Raw genomic sequence first — 15,411 nt, 5'->3', positions numbered from 1 at the left:
ATCCTGCATGGAACTGATGTTTGGATTTTGGATCCATTGAAAAACATGGCTGCCGTTACTAAAAATAGAACATAGGTGTCAGACAGTTTTACGCATATTGTATCTCTAAAACTGTTAGGTTTAGCCAAATTATTATACGACTTTCAAAAGTCTCCAGTCTTGAAAGGTGAAAAATAATGTAATTTTTTCAGTTTTCTACCAATATCATATTACCTGTATTTCATAATAATTATATGACAAATATTGCTGCTATTTTCACATAGATATGTTATTATTATATTTTTTGTTGAAAAGTTACATAATTTAATTTAAAATAAAGATGTATACTAAATATTATCTCAATTTGAAATGTAAACTTTAATTATTTTTTTATCTGATTCAGTAATAAATATTAATATTTAACACAAAAACATTCAAAATTAAATTAAAATGTAAGGTTAGTTATGGGAAATAAATGATTTAAGTTGAGGAATATTGTGTATTGTTGAATATATGTTTACTTGAGTCTGCTGTTACGTGAGTGCTTTAAAATTAATAAACTATAAAGAAAAATACTTATGTAGTTTCTTTAATATATATTTAATCATAAAAAAACAACACACAATAACTTCATTAACCTGTTCTCAATCAATATTTAGTTACAAAATAAAAGTAAATATTTTTATTAATTTATTTATTAATTTTACTTCACTACTGTGAACTTAGTGCTATAAATAAAATAAATAAATAAATATTTACTTATATTTGTTTCTTTTTCTTGAATATATTCATAAAAAAAACATACAAAAAAACTTCATTTGCCTGACCTCAATCAACAGTTATTTACAGTTCAATTAGTCAATGTTAATACAGTATAATCCCTTGTTTGCACAACTTTCGTTGGGAAAGATGCCACGTTCCTCACACGTAAAAAGAACCCTGCTGTGGTATTCGATTGGAGTAAGAACCTTTGCTCTCCGCCACAGGTGGCTAAATTGCCCGACTTTACCCATCCCTCCCTTTTTTCCTAGTGGCAATAAAAATTTGTCAACCCTATTATCCTTGGGTCCCGTCCCATTTTTCAATTCATCCATTTCATGTTCATTTTATCATCCATTTCATGTTCATCGTCTGAATATAGCTGAGATATTGCTGCTCAGATGTTAAACCCTAACAATCAATCAATCAATCTATCTATTCCCACACAAAGTTTTACCTTTTCTTAACTGAATTTAAAAAGTGGGAATAGAAGGAATGAACCATTTTGATGTTTATCTATGATGCTTTAAATATTTTATGTTTACTCATTTATTTCTCTTTTAGAAACAGTGCTTAAGAATGTTAAAATGCATTCCTTTTTGATATCATGCTCAAATATGGATTTATGCCTTTCTTTTTTGAAACCATGGTTAAAAGTTCCTTTTTGATACAATGCTTACGTATGGTTAAATGTTTTCCCGTTTTTTTTACATGCTTACATATGGTTGAATGTTTTCCCGTTTTGATTCCATGCTTAGGATGCACTATACATTTATATTTAGGCGCATTTTTTCGCACACCAAGCTGGACCAGTCTGATTTTGTAAAACTTAAAATTAATGTTGTTGTTCTTTACACAGAAATAGAGTAATAAAATAGGATGCATTATTGTAAAGTGTAGATATGCATAGGGTAGCACCATTTTGTATAGCAGAAAACCTTGTGGATACTATTTTGATGAGCATAATTACATCCCAACATTTTGACTAAACAAATTTTGCGAGAGTTTTAGGACTTAGACAAATTCAGATTTTCTTTAAATCCTTGTTTGGCTCAAATTTTGACCAATCAGATTACTTGAAAAAGTTTTTTTTTTCTTTTTTGAGGAATGCAAGACAATTTAGCAAGTTTTTCCAAAGAAATGTATTACTTTAAGTCTCGGCAATATGGCAACCTGGTTGGCAGTTCCATTGGGGAAAGGACGAACAGAAACAATTTTCTTGGAAACTTAAACTATTTTCATTTTGTAACTACCTAAATGGTCTGAAATAAGTTTTTTTTTTTAAGTATCCAAGTACTTACAACATCTCAAATAATTGAATATTTTAATTTGAAGTCTACTGCTGTCCATTGCTCCAATGGGACAGTAAACCATTCTGTAGAATAAGTAAGTTACTTGCCTTTGCTCAAAATCTTAAAAAATGTCAAAGTCAGGAACAAGACAAAGGTGTGTTGAAGATTTGAGGAAAAACTCAGTATTTGTGGAAATTCTCAACTTGCAACCTGAGTCAGGAATTACAGTTGAGCCTAATTAAAAAAATTTGTAATATCTTACAAGAAAATACATTGGTGACAAATATGATCATTTGAATTTTCATATTCTCTGTTGACAGATAGGTTATTTCCTGGTATATGTAATTCTTAAATAGTCAATACTTGCAAAATGTTAAGATTTTAGACTCATAGTTTCAAAGTTTGGGAACAAAGTAGGTTTTCTTGTCAGTCAACAACACTTGAAAATTCCTTTGGTAACAGGATAACAACCAGTTTCACAATGTTAACATTGTGTTGCTGGATTAAAATTATCAATTTTACTTTGAATTGGAATGATTTGTATTTATGTGACATTGAGTTTAGAGCCTCTAGTAAGTTTAAACTCATTAAATGATGCATACTCTCAGAATTATAATTTTTTCCACTCAAAATGCATTTTTAGAGGAAATTGTAAAAAAGTTTTGGCATGAAAAAAGAATTATTGTATTGGGTATTTGTGATGCTTCAAATATTTATTGTCCCCCACAATGCATCTTGAGGGGACATGGAAATGCCATCCGTCTGTGCTTTTTTGTGAAGAGTTACTGATTAAGTTCAACTTTTGTTACTGTTGATTGATTTTTAAGGAAGTTACGGCCCTTGGACTTAGAAAATTTCTGTGAATTTACAATTTCCCACCCTTTTTTTGTAATGCTTTAATCAATTAATTTTCTCTTTTGTATGTAGTCTTACTATAAGAAGTTACAGACTTAGTTCGACTTTGGTTATGGTTGAATGATTTTTACAGAAATTACAGCCCTTGGACAGAAAATTTCAGTTAATTTAAAGTTTTCCGCACTCTTTTTTAAAGAGGTGGACATTGGAACGCTGTTCTTTTATTTTACTTTGTTTATTCTCTCTGACCCGTGTCTCGAGAATGACTTATAAAGTTCCAATGAAATTGTGATATAGTGGTGAAAACATATTGTAAGGATGTCAAACAACCTAAGGATACAATACAGTTTGTCTTCAATTAACTAAATTATGCATTTTTTACATTTATAGGAAAACAGTGTCCATTGCCAGCAGATATACCTAATGGTAAAGTTCTGACCAAGAAAAAACTTATACTGTATGAGGATAAAGTAGAGTATGAGTGTAATCATGGATTTAATACAAGTGATTCAACTACCTTGACATGTGAAAATGATGGACAGTATTCAAGTAATCCTCCAGCCTGTACTGGTAAGTTAATGGATAGTATTCCAGTAACTCCCAGTCATTTCTAGTAAGTAAATGAATAGTATGTCATTAATCCCCCAGTCTGTTGTGGTAAGTTAATGGATAGTATTTCAGTAATCCCCCAGTCTGTTGTGGTAAATTAATGGACAGTATTCTAGTAACCCCCAAGCCTGCTCTGGTAAGTTAATGGACAGTATTCCAGTAATCCCACAGTCTGTTCTGGTAAGTTAATGGACAGTATTCCAGTAATCCCACAGTCTGTTCTGGTAAGTTAATGGACAGTATTCCAGTAATCCCACAGTCTGTTCTGGTAAGTTAATGGACAGTATTCCAGTAATCCACCAGTATGTTGTTGGATGTTGAAGGACAGTATTCCAGTATTCCCTCAGATTGTCCTGGTAAGTTGACAGACAGTATTCCAGTAATCCCCCATCTATTGCTGTAAGTTAATGGACAGTATTCCAGTAATCTCCCTCAGCCTGTTGTGGTAAGATGATGGACAGTATTCCAGTAATCTCCCAGTCTGTTTTGGTAAGATGATGGACAGTATTCCAGTAATATCCCCAGTCTGTTTTGGTAAGATGATAGACAGTATTCCAGTAATCCCCCAGTCTGTTTTGGTAAGTTGATCGACACTATTCCAGTAATCTCCCCCAGTCTGTTTTGGTAAGATGATGGACAGTATTCCAGTAATCTCCCAGTCTGTTGTGGTAAGATGAGGACAGTATTCCAGTAATCTCCCTCAGTCTGTTGTGGTAAGATGATGGACAGTATTCCAGTAATCTCCCTCAGCCTGTTGTGGTAAGATGATGGACAGTATTCCAGTAATCTCCCCAGTCTATTTTGGTAAGATGATGGACAGTATTCCAGTAATCTCCCCCAGCCAGTTGTGGTAAGATGATGGACAGTATTCCAGTAATCTCCCCAGTCTATTTTGGTAAGATGATGGACAGTATTCCAGTAATCTCCCCCAGCCAGTTGTGGTAAGATGATGGACAATATTCCAGTAATCTCTCCATCTGTTCTGGGTAGTCTAGTTATGATTAACTGATACTACATTAGAACTTTGTTGAAAATTTATATGACAATTTTGTATATTTTTAAGTTATTGAATTGACATCTGTGTTAAAATCATCATTGTGTAATGACTCATCACACAATATATTTGACTTGCCAGCTCAGGTGTGAACTTGAATATAGAGTAGAGTAGTTATATGTTTAGCTTATTCACATTTGCAGTGGCTTTCAACCTATCAGATGCTAGAGGATAGGATGGCATCAGATAGGAAAATAGCTTGCTAGACAACCTGTAGCATTGCAGGAGTAGGTTAAATTTAAAGAGTGCTGTTTAGGAATAACATTTTGTATAATACTGTTTTCAGTGACAGAATGTCATAAACCATTAGCAAGTGAAATAGATCGTGCTGTAGAAGTTTACCCCAAGACTGTTCCAAGGGTAGTTTATGGTACTGAAGTTAATATAGAGTGTCAGTACGGGTCACAAATGATCAACAGAACACTATACTGTTCCTATAATGTTATGAAAGGCCAGTATGAAATGATGGGAGATGCTGCACAATGTCCAGGTATTTATCTAACATGTTATTTTATTTCATCACTAGTACTTTCTAAGGTTCTTTAAAATGTAATGTGGGTTTATGTGTCAAAAATTCAAATAAGTAAAATATGGAAAATAAATAACAAGAGACCATATGGGTAAAACCTATTTATTTTTGGATGTCCTACCATCAACAGTTCAATCCAACATCTCAAATTGTCATTAATTTGTCTTTCCTATTTAATAATAAAAATTTATGGTTTCAACTACTTTATGTTCTTGGGAGATTTTTTTTAAAGCTGTGTAATCTTATTTGACAGAAATTAATTGTGGTGAACCTGAGGTTGTGCCAGGCAGTAATTACAAAGAGAGAACTGGGAATAGTCTGAATTCAACCTTTATATTTGACTGTGACAATGGATTTGCCCTGACAGGAAAGTCACTTAATGGTACCAATACAGTTACATGTGAAGAAAATGGACGCTGGAATCTTGGAAATCTGACATGCTTAGGTATTGTTATGACTGTAAAGGGCTAGATGTTAAAAGTTTTGGATACAATGATGGAGAGGGCAGTTAAATTGTAGGAGAGCAGTATCTTTGAATATACACTGAACACAAGATATTTCAGCTTATCTTTACCAAAAAAAAATCCATTTGAAGTGAGTTAGTGACTTATGCATAGTTTAGAGTGATTGTTGCCTTATGCACCTAAATTGAATACTGGGTAGATCAAAGATTAAAAGGTGAATAAAATAGAACTTCAGTAGTTTATTTTCAGATGATAAAAATACTGCAAGAGTGTGCAGTGTTGTCTTCTGCAGAGTAGACTTCCCTTAACACTAAGTCCTAATGCTTTTTCAACCTCAACTGAACAAAACTGCACACAGTACTTAACACTCATAAAATGATTCAGCTCTTAGAAAGTGCATTGTCAAGAACAAAAATGGACCAAACAGCTTTTCATGTGAATAATACATTAAATAAGTCACATTGAATATATTTTTAGAACAAAGTACAGAACTGTTTTGAAGGAAGGTGAATTAATGAAATTTTTTTCTTTGCCAGGTGAAAGATGTAGTGACCCCGGAACACCAGGTGGAGCTATCCAAGTTGTAAAAAGTTATGAAGTGGGACAAGTTTTGTCCTTTCAATGTAATAAGTCAGGGTATTACCCTAGTCCTCCTGAATCACTGGAATGTATTGTGGATAATGGAAAAGTTGAATGGAACACAACAGATTTGCCTGAGTGTCAAGGTTTGGAAACAAATTTTTAATACTTATTGCATTCATTGTGTATTCAATAGTTTGCAAATATAACATTCAAAATTTACACGTTTAAAAGTGATAACTGTTGATGAAAGATGAAAAAAGTATTCAGTATTTATACTGTGAAAACTTCAGTTTCATGTTTTGGAATATGGCTTTTTTTAGTCATGCTACTTTTGCATCATCTATGAATCAACACCTTTCTCATGTTTTAGAATTCTGCATGTTAATATGACCTTTCTTGATAAGTCTCTCTAAAACAAACTGAAAAATTGTCTCCTATGAAGGACCCATGATGTCTTTGATCATGACAAATTCACACTTCAGCTATTTTAAGAGGTACCAGAACTATTTCATTACATATATTATGTAATGCCAGTTCTATTATTTTGTACAGATATGACACCTCCAATGTTTTCCAACTGTCCAACAGATCATAAATATATCGACAAGTCAGACTCTTACACCTATACAGTACCAACAGCCACAGATAATTCTGGTGTAAAAGGTGTGAAAAGCATTAGTTATTTGTCACCAAACAGAGGGCCAGGCAATAATACTAATGATGATATAAGTATAGTGTATCAAGCTGAGGATTATAGTGGAAACATTGCCAACTGTACTATCCAGATCAAAATCAAAGGTGTGTTTAAATACTATGAAATTTCATTGTGTATACAATGTTTATGTTAAATTTTTAATGCATTTATTCTTTTGCCTCTTTTGAAAGAAAACTTTTATTAAAAAAACTTATTCATCAACTTAAAAGCTAGACTTTGATTTTGACTTTAGTTAGGATGTAGCCCACTGGTTTTAGCCTTTTGTCCCTCCTGTCACTCATTATTGAATTTCATCCCTGTTAGTTTTCCTGAAAGGTGGAAGATTTTGTGATGAAGAAGATTTATGCCTTTTCATTTTAATAGGCATTAAGTCAAGGTCATTTCTGAAAATATAATTTTTTAGGATTGGACACTTATCTCTGTTTAGCTCCCCTGGTCTGAAGAGCCATGTGAGCTATTGCCATTTCTAAGCTTCACGTCTTCATCATTAACAGTTTTTCAAAACTCTTCTCCTCTGACACTACTTGACCAATTAGAACAAAACTAATTTAGGGATTTTTTTATCTGTCAAAAACATGGCCACCGTCTAAAAAAAGAACAATAGGGGTCAGACAGCAGTTTTTTGTACAAAAGCATTAGGTTTAGCAAAATCAGACAAGGGAGTCAAAGAGTTCAGCTTAATGAGATCTATTTGTTGTCAATTTTTTGTGTCATTCTGTTAAGCTATGTTGGAGTTACTGCCCTTTTTTGGACTTTTTTGTTGTTGCTTTTTTAGCTTAAAAGGCCATGCGAGCTATTGCTATCAGTATGTGTCCGTCTTCGTCATCATTTGTTAACTTTTTCAGACATTTTCTCCTCTAAAATAGGATAGGATAGGATGTAACCAAACTTTGCATGAATATTCCTAAGGGTATTTTTAGCAATCTTTGTGTGGGGATTTTTGGTCTGGAGAAAAACATGCCCACCACCACTAAAAATAAACCATAGGGGTCAAATTGCAGAATTTTGTAAATATCTCAAAAACAGTTGTATAAAGCTAAAATCTGGCAGGAGTTAAATTGTTCAGCATCATTTGATGGACCTTGGCCAAAATTTTGGGAAAGATCCACACTGGATGAATAAGTTATGGGTCCTGAAATTGATTCTTTCCAATATTTTATATTTCCAACTTAGAAATTCTTCTCCTCTGAAACTACTGGATGGATTGAAACAAAACACAGCATGAATGTTATGTAGAATATTTTTTACAATCTATGGGTAGGGATTTTTGATCTTGCGAAAAACATGGCTGTTGTTACTAAAAATTGACCATATGGATCAAATTGCAGAATTTTGCACAAAACTCAAAAACAGTTGGTTTGAGCTTAAATTTGGCAGGAAATAAAATTGTTCAGCATGATGGTATGGACCTATGCCAAAATTTTCAGAAAGATCCATTGATGGATGAACGAATTATGGGTCCTTAAATGGATTTTTTCCGAAATTTTGTCTAACTTTTAAAATCTTCTCTGAAATTACTGGACAGATTGTAACCAAAGTTACCATGGATGTTCCTTTGAACATCCTTAACAACTCTTGTTTAGTGATTTTTGATCTGGCAAAAACATGGTCGCCGTTTAAAAAAATTGATGATATGGATCAAATTACAGAATTATTAAAATATCTCTAAAACAATTGGGTTTATCTAAAATCTGGCAGGGCGTAAAATTGTTCAGCATGATGAGTTGGACCTATGCCGAAGTATTTCAGTAGGGACATAGACAAATGAGTTATAGGTCCTGATATTTAATTTTTCCATATTTTTACATTTCCAACTTCAAAAATCTTCTCCTCTGAGACTACTAGTAGGGTGGATTGTAACCAAACATGGCATGAATGTTTATTATAACATTGTCTGTGTATGGAGATTCTTGATCTGTCTAAAGTATGCCTATCATTACTAAAAAAAAATTGAGGATTTGTGGAAATAACTGGAAAACCAATGGATTTAACCAAATTTTCACACAGTATAACTGATCAGCATGGTGAGACTGACATATGCCAATATATTCATAAACATCTGTTGATAGATAATGGACTTTTTGCCCTTGAGGAGTTAAAAAAATAAATAAGAAATTTATTTCATTATATGAAAACCAGGTAGATAACTAAGATGCTCTCTATTGATTAAATGATTCTTGTGACAATAGTACAGTAAGGTCAAGAGTCCAGTTTTAGTAAGGTATGAAGACTTTTTTTGACTAGACAGGCAATTTAGGCTCTCTAGAGCCTTTAGTTTATATTATTAATTTTGAAAATCGTCTCCTGTGCAACTGCATGATAGGATTAAATGAAATTTTATATGATTGGTCCTAAGATATCAGCATTAGAAATTATTAGGGGTTTTTATCCGAGAAAAACATGGCTGCTTTCACACAAAAAAAAAATTAAAAAAATCAAGAATTTGGGAGGTAAAGCAAGGTTTATTCAGAGTCTTTAGAACCTCTATTTGGATTACATATCAGTAAGTTTTAAATACACCTTATATTTTCATTTCAGTGTTTTTCAACCAAACTGCCAATAAAACTTCATTTATAATGATTCACATGAATATGCTTACTATCTTGTGTCAAAGAAAATTTCTTTTTATATTTTAGACCTAATAATGTGAGATTGTTGACTTCTAAAAGGTTTTCACCTGGCTGTTCTATAGGTATGCATTTTTTTCCAGATTATGCCAAACAGATGTTGAAGTGCCCCTCATCATACCCTTATAACACAAAGTTAATAGACACTGCTGATGGCATAACTTACAATGTTAGTGATTCTGTTACTGTGACAAATGACCGGGAAGACATTGTTCTTCAATATAACCCATCAGAACTGATCAATCTAGACCATACTGATATTGGAAATCCTCAAATAGTAGAAGTGACAGCTACAGATAAATGGGGAGGTCAAGACAAATGTAGATTCCATCTTACAACTTCAGGTGAGTCTTTCATTAATGCATGTGATAGAGGCTGAATGACTTGTTTGATGATGTTATTTTCTTACCTTACTATAAAACTGTCATTATATTATTCAAAGATTAAAAATAAAGCCTTTAAAACTCTGTTCGTAACATAAACATTGAAACTAAACATTCCATGTTCAATTTAGAGTAGAAATCTTTAACTGTAGTGTTTAGATCATGTTTATTGTTGAGGTTAGTTAGGGTCAAACCACTATAAGGTGGATACCTTAAAGTAATCACTTGTTTGTTTGTCTGTAACAAAAAAGGTGTCTTGGCTGTAACTTTTTAGCTCACCTGGCCGAAGGCGGTCAAATTGAAAAACATGGCTGCCATTACTAAAAATAGAACATAAGGGTCAGACAGCAGTTTTTTGCATATATCTCCAAAATGGTTAAGTTTAACCAAAATTTGACAGGGTTAAATTATTCAGCATGGTGAGATCTATCTGCTCTCAAATTTTGGTCTTAAACTGTTAAGCCATGTTGGAGTTATTTCACTTTTTCAACAATTTTTGACATTTTTAATGTTATTTCTTTCAAAAATCTTCTCCTTTGACACTACTTGACTAATTGAAACCAAACTCGGTATGAATATTCCTTGGGGTATCCTGCATAGAACTGTTGTGAGGATTTTTGATTCGTTGAAAAACGTGGCTGCCATTACTAAAAATAGAATGTAGGGGTCAGATAGTAGTTTTTCACTTATATCTCCAAAACCATTAGGTTTACCCAAATTCTGATGGGGTCAGAGTGTTTAGCATGATGAGATCTATCTGCAGTTGAATTTTGGTTTTAACCTGTTAAGCCATGTTGGAGTTATTGCCCTTTTTTGATGTTTTTTTTTTTTTTTTTTTTTTTTAATGTTATTTCTTTCAAAAATCTTCTTCTCTGACACCACCTGACCAATTGGAACCAAACTTGGTATGAATGTTCCTTGGGGTATACTGCATAGAACTGGTGTAGGGATTTTTGATTCTTCAAAAAATATGACCACTGTTACTAAAAATAGAACATAGGGGTCAGACAGCAGTTTTTTGCATACATCTCCAGAATGGTTAAGTTTAACCAAAATTTGACGGGGTTAAATTATTCAGCATGAAGAGATCTATCTGTGGTAAAATTTTGGTGAAAATTTGTTGTCCTATGTCGGAGTTATTGCCCTTTTTGGATGTTTTTTCTGTTTATGATGTTATTAGTTAAAAAAATCTGTTCCTCAGAAACTATTCTGCAAAATTCAATGAAAGTTGGCATTTTTCTTTTAAAGGGTGTCCTTAATGAAATGACCGATATGATTTTTGATCGCTGAAAAAACATGGCTGCCGTTTCTAAAAATAGAACAATGGGGTCAGACAGCAGATTTTTGCATACATCTCCTAATCTGTAAGGTTTAGCCAATAGCTTATAATTGCTGAAATGATCCTTATTATAAGGCTTGCAAATGTGTCCAATGAATCAAATGGAGTCAAAATTGTCTGACAACTCCTTGTTAGAGTTATTGCCCTTAATAGGCAAAAATTTAACCAGGTGAGTGATTCAGGCTCCCGGGAGCCTCTTGTTTGTGTTTGGTGTAGCTTTAGAGAAGATCAGCTCAAGACAATGTGTAACATACAATGGTGGATGACTTGACCTCAAGGTCAAATTAATGATTTGTGCATGACAAGTTAGTGTCCATGCTGTAACTTTTTCTTTGTCTTTTTGTGTATGGTTTTGATATTGGGGAGGAATGGTTGAAGATAATATGTTGCATGCCATGGTTGGTGACCTTTGACCTTAGCTGCATGGCTGAGGTGCAAGACTTTTACCATGGATATGGATTCCATCTCAATGATATCTAGTTAACTTTGGTAATACACTGAATCCCTGTTAATTGCATATCCTTTTTGTCTGAAAAAAATATGCAGTAACAGAAATGATCTTTTTAAGAGAAAATACTTAATACATGTATTTTAAATGTTTAGTTATTCTTTTCTCATATCTAATTAGATTGCTGCCTTAGAATATAAACAACAAAAAGAGAAAACATTAACAAATTTAGTGATTCCACTAAAAATGTTTTGTTGTTTAATACCCATGAAGATACATTCTCCAATAAATTTTGAAAAGAAGGAATTTTCTTATTTTTGGGCTTAAGTTATGGAAATAAAAAGAATTATTTACATAAATGTTGCTGGAAGGGTCTCCACTCAGTGATTCATGTACAACAAGTGGATTCTTTAAATGATCCATAAGGCATTTGAGATATTGCCATCACTTTGCATCTGTCATCATTATCGTTAACAATCTTTCAAACATCTCCTCTGAAACTACTGTATGGATTTGGATGAAACTTAAGATGATTGTTTTTTAGAGTATTCTGCACAAAATGATCTTTTGGATTTTTGATCTGTTAAAAACATGGCTACTGCTTCTAAAAATAGGACCTAGGGGTCAGACAGCAGTTTTTGCATTTATCTCTAAATCTGTTAGGTTAAACCAAGGACTTTTGCAATAGTTATGTCCCCTTGGACTTAGAAAATTTCAGTGAATTTACAGTTTTCCGCACTTTTTTTTTGTAATGCTTTTACCAATTGATGCTTTTGTTTGCAGTCTTACTATGAGAAGTTATAGATTAAGTTTGAGTATGGTTATGTTTGAATGATTTTTAAGAAGATACGACCCTTGGACTTAAAGAATTTCAGTGAATTTACAGTTTTTTACACAGTTTTTGTAATGTTTTTACCAATTGATTTTAACTTCTTTGTATGTGGTCTTACTATGAGAAGTAGCAGATTAAGTTTCGACTATAGTTATGGATGAATGATTTTTACAGAAGTTACAGCCCTTGGACTTACAAAATTGCAGTGAATTTAAAGCTTTCCACACTTTTTTTATGCTGTGGACATTGGAGTGCTGTTCTTTTATTACATAAGTTACGGCCATTGGGCTTAGAAGATTTCAATGAATATAAAACTTTCAGCACTTTTTTTTATGTGGGGGACATTGGAATGCTGTTCTTTTACAAGAAATTGAATGTAGCTAATCAAACCAGGTGAGCAATTCAGGCTCTCTAGAGCCTCTAGTTTAATTGTTCTACAGGTTGAAACCTTGTCATTCTTATTTCTCGTATTCCACTCAAAAGTTTTGATGAAATCTTATAGCGAGGTTGGACACCTTATGTTCTGGTATATATGGGCATGAAGGAATGAAGGAATATAATATGGTTTGATGAATCCAAAGGAAGATAGTTGTATCTTGGGGTTTTTCATGTTTAAACTTTGTTAGTGCAACCCTTCCATTACCAATCAAGAAATTTTGATGAAACTAAATAGGAATATTTGGCTTATATGAAGATCTGCACAAAGGAATATGATTACTGTCAGGTGACACAAGGTAGATAATCCAATATAAGTTTTCTGTGTCTTATATAAAATCTAATAATTGAATCCTCCAAAACTGTTTGAGGAATTTTGATGACAATGTATAGGAATATTTTGCCCCATATGTTGATACGCTTGAAGGAATATAACTACAGACACTGAAGGGAGATAATCAAACTTCAGGATTTTACATAAAACTCCATTTGAAGTTGGGTGAGAGACATGATCTTTGTAAGCTTGCTATCACAGTACAGCTATTTTTTTAAACTCTGAAAAAGCTTTGATAACAATAAATGTGACAGTTTACATCAAACACTAATATTACAAATACTCCCTTGCAGTAGTATTCAGAAGATTGAATAGGTGTACATCATAAATTTTTAGCATGTTTGTAATCAATTTTACAAAATTAGCAGTTGCCCAGTAATCCATGGCTACTAGATTTTGAGCTTGGCTACCAAACTTTTGGGTAAAATTTAGTTGAATTAACATACAGAAAATACCGAACTAAAGTATGGCCCAGGCTACCAGCTTGTATTTTCTAATTTTTACCCCTGAAAGGAGAGGTTAATGAAACATTGATGGTATATTGTTAAGTCACAAAGCCATTTTCTAGCGAAACACCATAATTAAATGCCCAATTTTACATCTTTATAATTTTGCCTGAAATTAATTACCGGTCTGTTATAGATCTATCCATTTAAAACATGAAAAAAAACAAGGCCTAAAACTGCCAACAACATACTGTAACTGAAAGAAAGATTAAGACAAAAATCTATAACCAAATTGTTACTAACACAATAACTTTTTACATTTTAGCTGCTGCATGTTTTAAGGAGTCCTTTCCTGATGTTCAGTATGCCAGTCAATCCTGTACCAATGGAAATGTAAGCTGTACATTGACCTGTGATACTGGTTATATCTTGTTTGATGGAAATTCTTCCAGAACATATAACTGTGAAGGAGAAAATATGTGGACCCCAGCTCTGCCTCCTCAATATGCATGTTTAGGTACATAATTGAAATACCTTTTTTGCTGTTTTTTTTTAATTTTTAAAATATATGAATGCATTTTTTATTTAACAATAAATGATAGTTTGTGTGGATTTGCATGTATAATGTGAGTGACACAGAGAAATAATTATTTGATATGTATTATCATTTTTTAAATCATAAATTTGCTCACTTAGAGACTTATGACCTTTTTGTAGGATATGATGAACCTGCCTATTTAATTGAGTTTATGGTGGTATATACTACAGCAACAACAACTAAAATGTTTGCTTCTGATTGTGTCACTGGACTGCAACAATTGCTGTTAAATGACTTAAAAGAAGCAATGACATCAGAGATACACAGTATATGTAACAATAACTTTGTGACAGTTGGTGATATAGAGATTACTGGTATAAAAGTTGATCCAAATAGTTTTGATGTAAGTTGAAAGCAAGTTTAGAATTTGTGACTATAGAGTGAAGTAGATTTTCAAAAATTACTCCCATTTGATTTCTATACTTTTGCTCAACCAATTTTGAGTTATTCGTATCATTGTTGTTGTGTCTACTACCCATCTGTCTGCAACAATTTGGGTCTCTAGGTGATATAAAAATGGACCATGACATTAATCTTTTAAGTTTGTTTTTTATGCATGACATATTTTTCTGTTCAGAAATTATTGCCTTTTTCACTTCCAATATTAAAAAAAAAATTAGGTATTGGTATCAGATCAGTTAACATCTCTAGATAGATTCTCTTTAACTTCTTCAAGCATTTTTGTTGGGCGAGGGTTGATATGCCCAATCTATAGAAATTTGACACCCATAAATTTTCATCATTTGGATCTCAATATTAAGAATTATTTGAAAATAGGGTAAGAAGCTTTGACATGATATTAGACCTTTATCACCAACTTTCTGTTTTCGAGTGTTAGTGAGACACTTTATATCTATCAAGTTACAGACATGGCATCTATGTCCTTTCATGCCTTTATTTTATTTTGATGTCTTGACCACTTAGTGGCTATGGCATATAATTTCCGTCATTCCACAACCAACGCTTTAAAGTTTTAAGATTGTTTCATTAAGAAGTAATAGCTTAGCGAATTCAAAATATCAGTGACAAATATTTGTGTTGTTAAAACTTCAGAAGTTAATTGATCACAGTTTTTGTATCAATGTGAGAAAATCTGGTTTGCTGTCAATTGCTGAAAAACATTCTACAATA

The 15,411-nt window shown here is 32.7% G+C and overlaps 1 protein-coding gene across 4 annotated transcripts in view; it reads left to right on the top strand.

Annotated features, from left to right (window-relative positions):
* LOC148619412 (uncharacterized) overlaps positions 1–15,411 on the top strand; it is a 165,968-nt gene that overhangs the window by 46,141 nt on the left and 104,416 nt on the right. For all 4 annotated transcript variants that reach the window (XM_088579273.1, XM_088579274.1, XM_088579272.1 and 1 more), the window contains exons 19-26: positions 3,276–3,455; positions 4,835–5,038; positions 5,331–5,522; positions 6,078–6,266; positions 6,676–6,921; positions 9,549–9,809; positions 14,008–14,199; positions 14,400–14,623. In XM_088579273.1, coding sequence (XP_088435399.1) covers positions 3,276–3,455; positions 4,835–5,038; positions 5,331–5,522; positions 6,078–6,266; positions 6,676–6,921; positions 9,549–9,809; positions 14,008–14,199; positions 14,400–14,623 — 1,688 coding nt within the window. The remainder of the gene's footprint in view (positions 1–3,275; positions 3,456–4,834; positions 5,039–5,330; positions 5,523–6,077; positions 6,267–6,675; positions 6,922–9,548; positions 9,810–14,007; positions 14,200–14,399; positions 14,624–15,411) is intronic.

The sequence above is a fragment of the Perna viridis genome, chromosome 4 (assembly GCF_037379345.1).
Source record: "Perna viridis isolate PV_CMFRI_1.1 ecotype Kerala chromosome 4, ASM3737934v1, whole genome shotgun sequence".
Taxonomy (NCBI): domain Eukaryota; kingdom Metazoa; phylum Mollusca; class Bivalvia; order Mytilida; family Mytilidae; genus Perna; species Perna viridis.
This window is presented reverse-complemented; position numbering and strand designations above follow the sequence as displayed.